General features: G+C 43.5%; 1 protein-coding gene across 4 annotated transcripts in view; it reads left to right on the top strand.

Annotated features, from left to right (window-relative positions):
* LOC139416214 (sodium/potassium/calcium exchanger 2-like) overlaps window positions 1-16,029 on the top strand; it is a 168,057-nt gene that overhangs the window by 85,749 nt on the left and 66,279 nt on the right. For 3 of the 4 annotated variants that reach the window (XM_071164624.1, XM_071164621.1, XM_071164622.1), the window contains one exon: window positions 6,773-6,787. The exons of the other annotated variant lie outside the window; for it this stretch is intronic. In XM_071164624.1, the coding sequence (XP_071020725.1) occupies window positions 6,773-6,787 (15 nt within the window). The remainder of the gene's footprint in view (window positions 1-6,772; window positions 6,788-16,029) is intronic. 4 annotated transcript variants of the gene reach the window in all.

Raw genomic sequence — 16,029 nt, 5'->3', positions numbered from 1 at the left:
AGCAAGGGCCAGCCGACTAGAGCATACAGGTCGCAGTGGTGGGTGGTATAAGGTGCTTTAGTAACAAAACAGATGGCACTGTGATAAACTGCATCCAGTTTGCTGAGTAGAGTATTGGAAGCTATTTTGTAGATGACATCGCCGAAGTCGAGGATCGGTAGGATAGTCAGTTTTACTAGGGTAAGTTTGGCGGCGTGAGTGAAGGAGGCTTTGTTGCGAAATAGAAAGCCGACTCTCGATTTGATTTTGGATTGGAGATGTTTGATATGAGTCTGGAAGGAGAGTTTGCAGTCTAGCTAGACACCTAGGTACTTATAGATGTCCACATATTCTAGGTCGGAACCATCCAGGGTGGTGATGCTAGTCGGGCGTGCGGGTGCAGGCAGCGAACGGTTGAAAAGCATGCATGTGGTTTTACTAGCGTTTAAGAGCAGTTGGAGGCCACGGAAGGAGTGTTGTATGGCATTGAAGCTCGTTTGGAGGTTAGGTAACACAGTGTCCAAGGAAGGGCCAGAAGTATACAGAATGGTGTCGTCTGCGTAGAGGTGGATCAGGGAATCGTCCGCAACAAGAGCAACATTATTGATATATACAGAGAAAAGAGTCGGCCCGAGAATTGAACCCTGTGGTACCCCCATAGAGACTGCCAGAGGACCGGACAACATGCCCTCCGATTTGACACACTGAACTCTGTCTGCAAAGTAGTTGGTGAACCAGGCAAGGCAGTTATTAGAAAAACCGAGGCTACCGATAAGTCTGCCGATAAGAATATGATGTTTGACAGAGTCGAAAGCCTTGGCCAGGTTGATGAAGACGGCTGCACAGTGCTGTCTTTTATCGATGGCGGTTATGATATTGTTTAGTACCTTGAGCGTGGCTGAGGTGCACCCCTGACCGGCTCGGAAACCGGATTGCACAGCGGAGAAGGTACGGTGGGATTTGAGCTGGTCAGTGATCTGTTTGTTGACTTGGCTTTCGAAGACCTTAGATAGGCAGGGCAGGATGGATTTAGGTCTGTAACAGTTTGAGTCCAGGGTGTCTCCCCCTTTGAAGAGGGGGATGACCGCGGCAGCTTTCCAAATCCTTGGGGATCTCAGATGATACGAAGGAGCGGTTGAACAGGCTGGTAATAGGGGTTGCGACAATGGCGGCGGACAGTTTCAGAAATAGAGGGTCCAGATTGTCCGGCCCAGCTGATTTGTATGGGTCTATGTTTTGCTGCTCTTTCAGAACATCTGCTATCTGGATTTTGGTAAAGGAGAAGCTGGGGAGGCTTGGGCGAGTAGCTGCAGGGTGGGCGGAGCTGTTGGCCGAGGTTGGAGTAGCCAGGAGGTTTGGCATGGCCAGCCGTTGAGAAATGCTTGTTGAAGTTTTCGATTATCATGGATTTATCTGTGGTGACCATGTTACCTAGACTCAGTGCAGTGGGCAGCTGGGAGGAGGTGCTCTTGTTCCCCATGGACTTTACAGTGTCCTAGAACTTTTTGGAGTTAGAGCTACAGGATGCAAATTTCTGCTTGAAAAAGCTGGCCTTTGCTTTCCTGACTGTCTGCGTGTATTGGTTCCTGACTTCCCTGAACAGTTGCGTATCGTGGGGACTATTCAATGCTATTGCAGTCCGCCACAGGATGTTTTTATGCTGGTCGAGGGCAGTTAGGTCTGGAGTGAACCAAGGGCTATATCTGTTCTTAGTTCTGCATTTTTTGAACGGAGCATGCTTATCTAAGATGGTGAGGAAGTTACTTTTAAAGAATGACCAGGCATCCTCAACTGACGGGATGAGGTCAATATCCTTCCAGGATACCCGGGCCAGGTCGATTAGAAAGGCCTGCCCGCAGAAGTGTTTTAGGGAGCGTTTGACAGTGATGAGGGGTGGTCGTTTGACCGCGGACCCGTAGCGGATACAGGCAATGAGGCAGTGATCGCTGAGATCCTGATTGAAGACAGCAGAGGTGTATTTGGAGGGCAAGCTGGTCAGAATAATGTATATTAGGGTGCCCATGTTTAGGGTTGTACCTGGTGGGTTCCTTGATGATTTGTGTGAGATTGAGGGCATCTAGCTTATATTGTAGGACTGCCGGGGTGTTAAGCATATCCCAGTTTAGGTCACCTAACAGAACAAACTGAGGGGGGTCGGTAGCTGAGGGGGGTCGGTAAGCAGACGGCAGCAGTGAGAGACTTATTTCTGGAGAGATTCATTTTTAAAATTAGAAGTTCGAACTGTTTGCGTATAGACCTGGAAAGTATGACAAAACATTGCAGGCTATCTCTGCAGTAGATAGCAACTCCTCCCACTTTGGCAGTTCTATCTTGACAGAAAATGTTATAGTTGGGTATGGAAATCTCAGAATTTTTGGTGGCCTTCCTAAGCCAGGATTCAGACACGGCAAGGACATCAGGGTTGGCAGAGTGTGCTGAAGCAGTGAGTAAAACAAACTTAGGGAGGAGGCTTCTGATGTTGACATGCATGAAACCAAGGCTTTTTCGATCACAGAAGTCAACAAATAAGGGTGCCTGGGGACATGCAGGGCCTTTGTTTACCTCCACATCACCCGAGGAGCAGAGGAGGAGTAGGATGAGGGTAAGGCTAAAGGCTATCAAAACTGGTCGCCTATAGGGTTGGGGACAAAGAATAAAAGGAGCAGATTTCTGGGCGTGGTAGAATAGATTCAGGGCATAATGTGCAGACAGGGGTTTGTGGGGTGCGGGTACAGCGGAGGTAAGCCCAGGCACTGTCTGATGATAAGAGAGGTTGTATCTCTGGACATGCTGGTTATAATGGGTGAGGTCACCGCATGTATGGGAGGCGGGACAAAGGAGATATCAGAGGTATGAGGAGTGGAACTAAGGGCTCCATTGTAAACTAAAACAATGATAACTAACCTGGACAACAGTATACAAGGCATATTGATATTTGAGAGAGACATACAGCAAGGCATAAAGTAATTGCAGGTCTTGATTGGGAGAGCTAGCTAAAACAACAGGTGAGACAACAATAGCTAGTCAGCTAACACAACAACAGCAGGTAAAATGGCGATGACTAGGCGGAGAGGGTCGGATTAACTACACACAGAGCCTGAGTTTGCGGCTGGGGCCGACAGATACAACATAAATAAACAGAATGGAGTACCGTGATTAATGGACAGTCCAGCAGGCATCAGCTATGTAGCCAAGTGATCATAGTGTCCAGGGGGCAGCAGTAGATGGAACAGCTAGCCACTACGCTAGCACGCAGGCGACACGGCGTTTAAAGTTAGTAGCCCGGGGGTGGTAGGGGGGTCTGCTCAGATGGAGGCTGATTGAAGGCACAGTGTATGGAGTATTCGTCGGCAGACCAGACGTGGTGGTGCGGAGGGGCTTCGTGTCGACAGAGAATCCAAGCCAGATGGAGAAAAAGGTATTGTAGAATTTTGTTTGCTAGCCGGGAGATGTGCCTGGCTCACGGCTAGCTGGTGCTAGCTTCGTGGCAGTGGCGTTAGCCACTATAGCCAATCGGTAGCAGTGGTGATCCGGTGCCAAGGTCCAGAGTTTACAGCAAAGATCCGATGGAGTATTGGACTCTAGCCGTGCATGAGTGGGGTTCGGGTAAACGGCTGAGTAGGCCGGGAGGTGGGCCTCAGGGATAGCTTCGGTACTGGGTGCCACGGAGGATGCAAGTTAGCTGTGAAGATTAGAAGTAGTGGCCCAGGGATCACGGCAGGAATCCGGCGTTGTTGTGGAGAGACAGTCCGATACTGGTAGGTTGGCGAGTAATATCCAGGCTAAGAACAGGGCTGGTATCTCTGCAGAAGGTAAAAGCCGCTAGCAGTGACTAACAATGACTAAATATATTGTAGCTAATTAGCTGGTTAGCTTCTGGAGGTTCTTGAATGTGTTCTAAAGTTAAAAATAATATCGATTCCGTATCACATTGGGTGAGGCAGGTTACCGGAAGGTATAATCAAATTTAAAATCGAAAAAGAGATTGAGATTTAAAAAAATATATTTATACAAAAAATAAAAAAAATACAAAAGTACACAAGAGGACAAACAAAACACGTCTTCACTGCTACGCCATCTTGGCTCATGCTCTTATTTTTATTCATATTTGTTTTAAAATGCACTGTTGGTTAGGGGCTCGTAAGTAAGCATTTCACAACCTCTTGAATCTAGGGGACACTATTTTCATTGTTGGAAAAATAACGTCCCCAAAGTAAATGGCTATTTTGTCAGGAAAAGATGCTATAATATGCATATAATTGACAACTTAGGATAGAAAACACTCTAAAGTTTCCAAAACTGTAAAAATATTGTCTGTGAGTATAACAGAACTGATGTTGCAGGAAAAAGCCTGCAAAACAGGAAGGGACTCTTATTTAGAGGCTCTGCGTTCCTATGCGTCCCTATTGAGCAGTGAATGAGATATCAACCAGATTCATGTTTTTCTACTGCTTCCCTAATGTGTCTAGTGTCACAATACATAGTTTCAGGCTTTTATTTTGAAAAATGAGCCTGATCGTCAACATTGCGTCAGTGGTCAGCTGAAGTCTCTCAGAGTGTTTTGTGCATAAAGGACAAATGCGGCCATTGTTTCTCTCTATTCTACTAAGAAGCCACCAGTCCCGGTTGATATATTATCGAATAGATATTTGAAAAACACCTTGAGGATTGATTATAAACCACGTTTGCCATGTTTCTGTCCATATTATGGAGCTAATTTGGAATATTTTTCGGCGTTGTAGTGACCGCAATTTCCAGGTTGATTTCTCAGCCAAACGTGAAGAACAAACGGAGCTATTTCACCTACAAAAATAATATTTTGGGAAAAAAGGAACATTTGCTATCTAACTGGGAGTCTCGTGAGTGAAAACATCCGAAGCTCATCAAAGGTAAACGATTTAATTTGATTGCTTTTCTGATATTCGTGACCAGGTTGCCTGCTGCTAGCTAGTCATAATGCTATGCTAGGCTATCGATAAACTTACACAAATGCTTGTCTTGCTTTGACTGTAAAGAATATTTTCAAAATCTGAGATGACAGGGTGATTAACAAAAGGCTAAGCTGTGTTTCTATATATTTAACTTGTGATTTCATGAATAGGAATATTTTCTAGTAATATTTATGTCCGTTGCGTTATGCTAATTAGTGTCAGTTGATGATTACGCTCCCGGACCCGGGATGGGTACTATCAAGAGTCTACACAGTCTACACCTGTTTTATTTGGCGCATGTGACTAATAAGATTTGATAAATAAATTTTTTTTAAAAGACTGTGGTACATTATTTTGTATTAGCGTCCCACCTGGCCAACATCCAGTGAAATTGCAGTGCCCAAAATCCCAAAATACTAAATTCTAATATTTAACATTCTTGAAAATATATGTGTTATACATCAAAATAAAGCTTAACTTCTTGCTAATCCAGCCGCTGTGTTAGATTTCAAAAAGGCTTTACGGCGAAAGCAAACCATGCGATTATCTGAGGACAGCGCCCTGCATACAAACACATGACAATCATATTTCAACCAGGCAGGTGCGTCACAAAAGTCAGAAATTGAGATATAATTAATGCCTTACCTTTGAAGATCTTCTTCAAAGGTACTCCAAAATGTCCCAGAAACATCACAAATGGTCCTTTTGTTCGATAATGTCCTTCTTTATGACCCAAAAATGTCCATTTATTTGGCGTGTTTGATTCAGGAATACACCGGTTTCAACTCGCCCAACATGCCTACAAAGTATCTAATAAGTTACCTGTAAACTTGGTCCAAACATTTCAAACAACGTTCCTAATCCAACCTCAGGTACCCTAAAACGTAAATAATTGATCAAATTTAAGACAGAATAAACTGTTTCTAATACCGGATAAAAACAACGTGAAGCACACTCCAGTTCACGCTCACCAAAACAGTAGAGTCACCTGGAGTCACCTGGAGTGACACAATGACTTCTTCATTTCTCAAAAGAAAATCATCGAACAATTTCTAAAGACTGTTGACATCTAGTGGAAGCTATAGGAACTGTAACCAGGTTCCTAATAATAAGGGAGTCCCATAGAAAACAATTGGAAAATCCTATGACCTCAACAACAAAAAATTCTGGATGGTTTGTCCTCAGGGTTTTGCCTGCCATATCAGTTCTGTTATACTCACAGACAATATTGTAATAGTTTTAGAACCTTTAGAGTGTTTTATATCCAATTATACCAATTATATGCATATCCTAGCTTCTGGGCCTGAGTAACAGGCAGTTGACTTTGGGCATGCTTTTCATCTGGATGTCAAAAAACTGCCCCCTACCCCAGAGAGGTTAAAGCTGAATATAACCTCACTGTAAAGCTCAGGAACAACAAAGCCCATTTTGCAAAAAAACATGTCTATAAAGTCCAGTACATGTCTGTCAAAAAAGGTGCTATCTAGAACCTAAAAGGGTTCTTCGGCTGTCCCCCATGGGAGAACCCGTTGAATAACTATTTTTGTTTCCAGGTAGAACCCTATTGGGTTCCATGTAGAACTTTTTCGACAACCAAAGAACCAGTTTGGAACCCTTTTTTTCTAAGAGTGTAGCAATATTCCAATGGCCAAATGTGCTTATTTAATTTTTTGATCTACTTAACCATAATTTATCCAGCTCATTCAGATAATTCAGAGCAAACTCTCATTGGTGTTAATGGCCTAAGCATAATGCAAACCTTTCATAAGATCCAATGTTTTATCATGTTTTATCAACTTATACATCATCTGGTTTATCTTTTCTCTCTCTCTGTATTTCTCTTTCTTCCTCTGTCCCCTCAGAATTTGCTGATTCTGGTGAGTTACTTTTCTAACTATCTCTTTTTTACCCCTTGTAAGCTAACCATTGTAACAATACATGCTATACTGACCATCTTGCATGCATGGGACCGGGAGATACATTGGGGCCAAACACTGAGAGAGCTAGGTACATAATTTGTTCTTTGACACACGTCAAAAAAAGTAGAGGACAGAGGACTATGGAAAGACCAAAAACAGTCCGTGGCCGACCATTGCTCACTGTGTCTGTGGTGTGTTTGCCCAGTTGAGGAGAAGATTCTTGCCACTTTGATTCCTTAATAAATCTACATGTTTTCAGGATGACACAAACAGCATGTAATTGTATTTTAGTCTCTGACACTAACAATACTGTCTTTTGGCAGCTTGGCATGTTCAAAAAAAAGGTGTTAGTATTATGGTCAGCTAGCTAGTCATAGCGTGTAACAAACCACACCTAACCTTACACTTTGAGTGTCTTTGTACTTATAGACATTCCTTTTGACTTAGAAGTCAAGACAAAAATGACACAAACATTTGGGAAATGTGTTTAGAAATCCTTGCAGTGTCAGGCACAGTTTTTCATTACATTTTTTTTTCAATCACATTGCTGCATTTTGTACTGTACGTGGTATATTTTCTAAACTGTAAATGCAAAACTTTAAACTGATGGCACTTGTAATGTAACCATGGATGTTTAACTTGCACAAATGGGTAATTTGGTCATTATAGAGTTGGATCATTTCTGTTTTGGAAGTGGTTCCTAAATTTATTGTGTTCATCCTGTTTTATTGAAGGTCCTTTTTGGAAGAGACAATTCAAGTCTGACTACGCCCTGTGCTATTATTACACACCACAACTGTCAGCACACTCTCTCTTTTTCCATCAGTGTGGCGCTAAAAACAATATCACTTAGGAGCTGCATCAAATATTGAACTGCAGAAAACAGGGAGGGGTTGGCTACATTGAACATTTTGGTTTTGTGCCTGAGCTCTCTTTGAATAACAAAATCATGTCATAGTAACCAGCACAGCCTTACAGTACATCTAAGTTCTTAACCAGACCTCTGATCCGAACACAGTCTTGTCATCTGTGGAGTTCTGTTGAATATTCATAGCTGAGATCAGCTTCATTGTCAGAGGTTTACACAGATCTGTGACTGGGGGAATTATAACTTTTGGGATAAATAAAACAAAATGTGTGCTCCATCTCGATCTAGTTCACAATTTAGATAGCTAGTTGAATAATTTTAACTCAGTCCTGAACATGGTGTACACTGGGAAAACATACAAATATAAAATAGTGGCATGAAGTCATGTTGTCATGTCAACAAAACGTGAACGACAGGGTTGGTAGCTCATCCCAGAGCACGCTCTGGCAGAGCATATGATGAAGAACAAAGACGCTATGCTCGTTCACTAATAGAAAAAAATATGCTATCTAGAACCTTTTAAAGGCTTATTTGGCTAGCCCCATAGGAGAACCCTTTTTGGTTCCATGTTTTTTTTTTTATTTAACTAGGCAAGTCAGTTTAGAACAAATTTTTATTTAAATTACTGCCTACACTGGCCAAACCTGGACAACGCTGGGCCAATTGTGTGCCGCCCTATGGGACTCCCAATCACGGCCGGTTGTGGTACAGCCTTGATTCAAACCAGGGTGTCTGTAGTGATGGCTCTAGCACTGAGATGCAGTGTCTTAGACCGCTGCACCACTCAGGAGCTCCGTGTAGAGCCTTTTCCCCAGAAAAGAGTTCTACCTGGAACCCATAAGGGTTCTATCTGGAACCAAAAATGGTTATCCTATGGGGACAGCCAAAGAACCCTTTTGGAGCACATTTTCTAAGAGATGTGATAGGATCCGGAAGCAGCTAGGTTTAGCATCTCTTTAGAAATCAACAACTTGTGTTAGTCACAAATTCAGAGATGATAGTAGACAAAATAAATTACCTAATACAATACAATTTGGTGCTTTGTCTTGGAGGGACAAAAGCCAAGCTGACGTTTGACTAGGTATGCGGTACAAGCCCCGCATTCATTGATGAGTAGTGCTCACTGTAGCACTTTGAGATAGTTTTTCAATGAAATGCGCATTATACATTCAATGTACAATGAATGTGCTTACTTATTTATTCTGCCCACTCAAGCGCTTAAATGATTTAAGTTATTATGATTTGTTAACATGAAACCAACTTTTAAATGTGCTGATGGCCCCAACTTGGATTGCTTGAGGAAATATTTTTTTATTACATTTATACTTTTTGTACTACAACAATATTTAATACATTCGTATTTCAATGACAAAAAAAGGGTCATAGACTTACATGGGGAATATTACACCATTTAAGCTATAAACACCAAACCAATGTTGCGATGTTCAGACTGACCCAACTTTGATTCCTTGTCAAAGGTTTTTTGATACTATGTCTACTTTTTGAATTATAAATGTTCATAGAAGCGCCATAGGTTTGAATGGGAATTATTTGGATTTGCCACTGCTCCAACTTAGATGGCTTGCATTCAAGCCATTTATGATACTATTAAGTTATTTTCCTACTATAACGATTTGGAATTTTCATAAAATAATGTGTTTGAAAGGGAACAATAGGAAGACAGTAATAGCTATTCAAAATAGTCCTGCTCCTTGTCCAATTAAGCTACAAGACCAACTTTGAAATGTTCAGGCTATTCTTACTTCAAACTATAGAACTATAACTGTACTAAACAAAAATATAAACTTAACATGCAACAATTTCAAAGATTTCACTGAGTTACAGTTTATTTAAGACAATCAGTCAAGTAAAGTAAATTCATTGGGCCCATAATCTGTTGGTCACAGATACCTTAAAAAAAGGTTGGGGCATGGATCAGAAAACCAGTCAGTATCTTCATTTTAGTAATTTAGGAGATGCTCTTATCCAGAGCAACTTACAGTAGTGAATGCATACATGTTTGTATTGGTCCCCTGTGGGAATCAAACCCACAACCCTGGCGCCATGCTCTACCAACTGAGCCACAGGGGACCACCATTTGCCTCATACAGCGCGGCACGTCTCCTTCGCATAGAGTTGATCAGGCTGTTGATGGTGGCCTGTGGAACGTTGTCCCACTCTTCTTCAATGGCTGTGCAAAGTTGCTGGATATTGGCGAGACCTGAAACACGCTGTCGTACATATCAATCGAGAGCATCCCAAACATGCTCAATGGGTGACATGTCTAGTCATGCTGTGCAATATCATGCTGATTGAAACATGAGGTGATGGCGGCGGATGAATGGCATGTCAATGGGCCTCAGGATCTCGTCATAGTATCTTTATGCATTCAAATTGCCATCGATAAAATGCAATTGTGTTTGTTGTCCATAGTATCCCATAATATAACCCCACCAACCCAATGGTGCACTCTGTTCACAACGTTGACATCAGAAAACTGCTCACCTACACACTTCTCCAGCATGCCAGTGGCCATTGAAGGTGAGCATTTGCCCACTGAAGTCGGTTTTGACGCCAAACTGTGGTCAGGTCAAGACCCTGGTGAGGACAACGAGAAGGCAGATGAGCTTCCCTAAGACGGTTTCTGTGCAGAATTTATTTGGTTGTGCAAACCCACAGTTTCATCAGCTGTCCGAGTGGCTGGTCTCAGACAATCCAAACATGTGAAGAAGCCTGATGTGGAGGTCCTGGGCTGGCATGGTTACACGTGGTCTACGGTTATGAGGCTGGTTGGACGTACTGCCAAACTCTCTAAAACAAGGCTTATGGTGGAGAAATTAACATTCAATTCTCTGGCAACAGCTCTGGTGGACATTCCTGCAGTCAGCATGCACATTGCACACTCAAACTTGAGACATCTGTGGCATTGTGTTGTATGACAAAACTGCACATTTTATTGTCCCGAAACATGGTGCACCTGTGTAAGGCTCATGTTGTTCAATTAGCTTCATGGGGCTCCCGAGTGGAGCAGCAATCTAAGACACTGCATCTCAGTGCTAGAAATGTCACTACAGACCCTGGTTCAATTCCAGGCTGTATCACAACAGGACATGATTGGGAGTTCCATAGGGCGGTGCACAATTGGCCCAGTGTCACCTGGGGTAGGCGGTCATTGTAAATAAGAAATTGTTCTTAACTGACTTGCCTAGTTAAATAAATAAAAAATGTATATGCCACACCTGTCAGGTAGATGGATTATGTTGGCAAAGGAGAAATGCTCACTAACAGGAATGCCAACAATTTGAGAAATAAGCTTCTTGTGCATATGGAACATTTCTGGAATCTTTTATATCAGCTCAGTTAATATTTCTGTTCAGTTTATATTTGCATACTTTAGCATAAAACATACAACCAACAGTATCTCTTGAACTGTTCAAGCTAGAGTCACCAAACCAACTTTCACATGTTCAAACTATCCAATCCTATCATCAATCAATCAATCAATCTTTCCATCGCAATTTAAGCTACAACACCAACTTTCAAATGTTCAGGCTATCATAACTTCAAATTCTTTAATACACTTATAAACTATAATTATATTCATTAGCTTATTATTAGCAAAGCATAACTTTTGAACTATTCAAACTAGACACCTAAACTACATTAACATGTTCAGGCTATCATATTCTATCAATCAATCAAAAAATTCTCCCATCTAAATCAAATCACATTTTATTGGTTTCATACACACGTTTCGCAGATGTTATTGCGGGTGTAGCAAAATGCTTGCGTTTCTAGCTCTGACAGTGCAGTAATATCTAACAAGTAATATCTAACAATTTCACAACATATACTCAATACACACAAATCTAAAGAATTAAGAATATATAAATATATGGACGAGCAATGTTAGACCGGCATAGACTTAGATACAGTAGAATAGTATACAGTATATACATATGAGATGAGTAATACAAAATATGTAAACATTATTAAAGTGACTAGTGCTCCATTAATTATTAATTAAGTGATTTCAAGTCGATGCATATAGGCAGCAGCCTCTAATGTGCTACTGATGGCTATTTAACAGTCTGATGGCCTTGAGATAGAAGCTGTTCTTCTGTCTCTTGGTCCCAGCTTTGATGCACCTGCACTGACCTCGTCTTCTGGATAATAGTGGGGTGAATAGGCAGTGGCTCAGGTGGTTGTTGTCCTTGATGATCTTTTTGGCCTTCCTGTGACATCGGGTGCTGTAGGTGTCCCGGAGGGCAGATAGTTTGCCCCCGGGTAGGTGTTGGGAAGACCGCACCACCCTCTGGAGAAACCTGCAGTTTTGGGCGGTGCAGTTGCCGTACCAGGTGGTGATACAGCCCAACAGGAAGCTCTCTATTGTGCATCTGTAAACGTTTGTGGGGGTTTTAGGTGCCAAACCAAATTTCTTCAGCCTCCTGAGGTTCTTCACCACACTGGCTGTGTGGGTGGACCATTTGAGTTTGTCAGTGATGTGTACGTCGATGAACTTGAAGCTTTCCACCTTCTCCACTGCAGTCCGGTCATTGTGGATAGGGGGGTGCTTCCTTTCCTGAAGTCCACATTCATCTCTTTTGTTTTGTTGACATTGAGTGAGAGGTTATTTTCCTGGCACCACACTCCCAGAGCCCTCACCTCCTCACTGTAGGCTGTCTCATCGTTGTTGGTAATCAAGCCAACATCTGCAAACTTGATGATTGAGCTGGAGGCGTGCCTTGCCACACACTCTTGGGTGAACAGGGAGCACAGTAAGGGGCTGAGCATGCACCTTCGTGGGGCCCTAGTCTTGAGGATCAGCAAAGTGGAGGTGTTGTTTTCTACCTTCACCACCTGGGGGCGGCCCATCAGGAAATCAAGGACCTAGTTGCATAGGGAGGGGTTCAGACCCAGTGTCTCGAGCTTAATGATGAGCTTGGAGGGTGCAAATGTGTTGAATGCCGAGTTATAGTCAATGAACAACATTCTGTCATAGGTATTCCTCTTATCCAGATGTGATAAGGCAGTGTGCAGTGCGATGGGGATTGCATCGTCTGTGGATATATTGGGGCAATTAGCAAATTGAAGTGGGTCTAGGGTGACATTGTCCTTGACTAGTCTCTCAAAGCACTTCATGATGACAAAGTGAGTGCTACAAGGGCGATTGTCATTTAGTTCAGCTATCTTTGCTTTCTTGGGTACAGGAACAATGGTGGCCATCTTGAAGCATGTGGGTCAGAAGACTGGGATAGGGAGATTGAATATGTCCATCAACACACCAGCCAGCTTTTCTGCACATGCTCTGAGGATGCGCCTAGGGATGCCGTCTGGGCCTGCATCCTTGCGAGGGTTAACATGCTTAAATGTCTTACTCACATTGGCCACGGAGAAGGAGTGCCCACAGTCCTTGGTAGCGGGCCGCGTTGGTGGCACTGTATTATCCTCAAAGCGGGCAAAGAAGGTGTTTAGGTTGTCAGGAAGCAAGCCGTCGGTGTCTGCGACATGGCTGGTTTTCCTTTTGTAGTCCGTGATTGTCTGTAGACCCTGCCACAGCTCGGGTGGCAGGTAGTCTAGTGGTTAGAGCGTTGGGCTAGATCAAATCCCAGAGCTGACAAGGTAAAAATCTGTTGTTCTGCTCCTGAACAAGGCAGTTACTAGGCTGTCATTGTAAATAAGAATTTGTTCTTAACTGACTTTCCTAGTTAAATAAAGGTAAAATAAATAAATATACGTCTTTTGTCTAAGCCTTTGAATTGCGACTCCACTTGGTCTCTATACTAACGTTTTGCCTGTTTGATTGCCTTGCGGAGGGCATAACTACACTACACTTATGCCATTCTGCGGAAAGGCTGACCACGACTCCATTTTGTTGATCCCTGCCTACAGACAGAAACTAAAACAAGAAGCTACCGCGCTGAGGTCTGTTCAACGCTGGTCCGACCAATCTGAATCCACACTCCAAGACTGCTTCCATCACGTGGACTGGGATATGTTTCGTATTGCGTCAGACAACAACATTGACGAATACGCTGATTCGGTGAGCGAGTTCATTAACGTGCGTTGAAGATGTCGTTCCCATAGCAACGATTAAAACATTCCCAAACCAGAAACCGTGGATTGATGGCAGCATTCGCGTGAAACTGAAAGCCCGAACCACTGCTTTTAATCAGGGCAAGGTGACCGGAAACATGACTGAATACAAACAGTGTAACTATTCCCTCCGCAAGGCAATCAAACAAGCTAAGCGTCAGTATAGAGACAAAGTAGAATCTCAATTCAATGGCTCAGACACAAGAGGTATGTGGCAGGGTCTACAGTCAATCACGGATTACAAAAAGAAAACCAGCCCCCTCCCAGGCAGACTAAATTACTTTTTTCCCCCGCTTTGAGGACAATACAGTGCCACTGACACGGCCCGCAACTAAAACATGCGGACTCTCCTTCACTGCAGCCGACGTGAGGAAAACATTTAAACGTGTCAACCCTCGCAAGGCTGCAGGCCGCACCCTCAGAGCATGCGCAGACCAGCTGGCTGGTGTGTTTACGGACATATTCAATCAATCCCTATCCCAGTCTGTTGTTCCCACATGCTTCAAGAGGGCCACCATTGTTCCTGTTCCCAAGAAAGCTAAGGTAACTGAGCTAAACGACTACTTCCGTCATCATAAAGTGCTTTGAGAGACTAGTCAAGGACCATATCACCTCCACCCTACCTGACACCCTAGACCCACTCCAATTTGCTTACCGCCCAAATAGGTCCACAGACGATGCAATCTCAACCACACTGCACACTGCCCTTACCCATCTGGACAAGAGGACTACCTATGTGAGAATGCTATTCATCGACTACAGCTCGGCATTTAACACCATAGTGCCCTCCAAGCTCGTCATCAAGCTCGAGACCCTGGGTCTCGACCCCGCCCTGTGCAACTGGGTACTGGACTTCCTGACGGGCCGCCCCCAGGTGGAGAGGGAAGGCAACAACATTTCCACCCCGCTGATCCTCAACACTGGGGCCCCACATGGGTGCGTTCTGAGCCCTCTCCTGTACTCCCTGTTCACCCACGACTGCGTGGCCATGCACGCCTCCAACTCAATCATCAAGTTTGCGGATGACACAACAGTGGTAGGCTTGATTACCAACAACGACGAGACGGCCTACAGGGAGGAGGTGAGGGCCCTCGGAGTGTGGTGTCAGGAAAATAACCTCACACTCAACGTCAACAAAACTAAGGAGATGATTGTGGACTTCAGGAAACAGCAGAGGGAACACCCCCCTATCCACATCGATGGAACAGTAGTGGAGAGGGTAGTAAGTTTTAAGTTCCTCGGCGTACACATCACAGACAAACTGAATTGGTCCACCCACAGAGACAGCATCGTGAAGAAGGCGCAGCAGCGCCTCTTCAACCTTAGGAGGCTGAAGAAATTTGGCTTGTCACCAAAAGCACTCAAAAACTTCTACAGATGCACAATCGAGAGCATCCTGTCGGGCTGTATCACCGCCTGGTACGGCACCTGCTCCGCCCACAACCGTAAGGCTCTCCAGAGGGTAGTGAGGTCTGCACAACGCATCACCGGGGGCAAACTACCTGCCCTCCAGGACACCTACACCACCCGATGTCACAGGAAGGCCATAAAGATCATCAAGGACAACAACCACCCGAGCCACTGCCTGTTCACCCCGCTATCATCTTGAAGGCGAGGTCAGTACAGGTGCATCAAAGCTGGGACCGAGAGACTGAAAAACAGCTTCTATCTCAAGGCCATCAGACTGTTAAACAGCCACCACTAACATTGAGTGGCTGCTGCCAACACACTGACACTGACTCAACTCCAGCCACTTTAATAATGGGAATTGATGGGAAATGATGTAAAATATATCACTAGCCACTTTAAACAATGCTACTTAATATAATGTTTACATACCCTACATTATTCATCTCATATGTATACGTATATACTGTACTCTATATCATCTACTGCATCTTTATGTAATACATGTATCACTAGCCACTTTAACTATGCCACTTTGTTTACATACTCATCTCATATGTACATTGCCTTGCGAAAGTATTCGGCCCCCTTGAACTTTGCGACCTTTTGCCACATTTCAGGCTTCAAACATATAGATATAAAACTGTATTTTTTGTGAAGAATCAACAACAAGTGGAACACAATCATGAAGTGGAACGACATTTATTGGATATTTCAAACTTTTTTAACAAATCAAAAACTGAAAAATTGGGCGTGCAAAATTATTCAGCCCCCTTAAGTTAATACTTTGTAGTGCCACCTTTTGCTGCGATTACAGCTGTACGTCGCT

This window comes from Oncorhynchus clarkii, chromosome 9, assembly GCF_045791955.1.
Source record: "Oncorhynchus clarkii lewisi isolate Uvic-CL-2024 chromosome 9, UVic_Ocla_1.0, whole genome shotgun sequence".
In the NCBI taxonomy this organism is placed as follows: Eukaryota; Metazoa; Chordata; class Actinopteri; order Salmoniformes; family Salmonidae; genus Oncorhynchus; species Oncorhynchus clarkii.
This window is presented reverse-complemented; position numbering and strand designations above follow the sequence as displayed.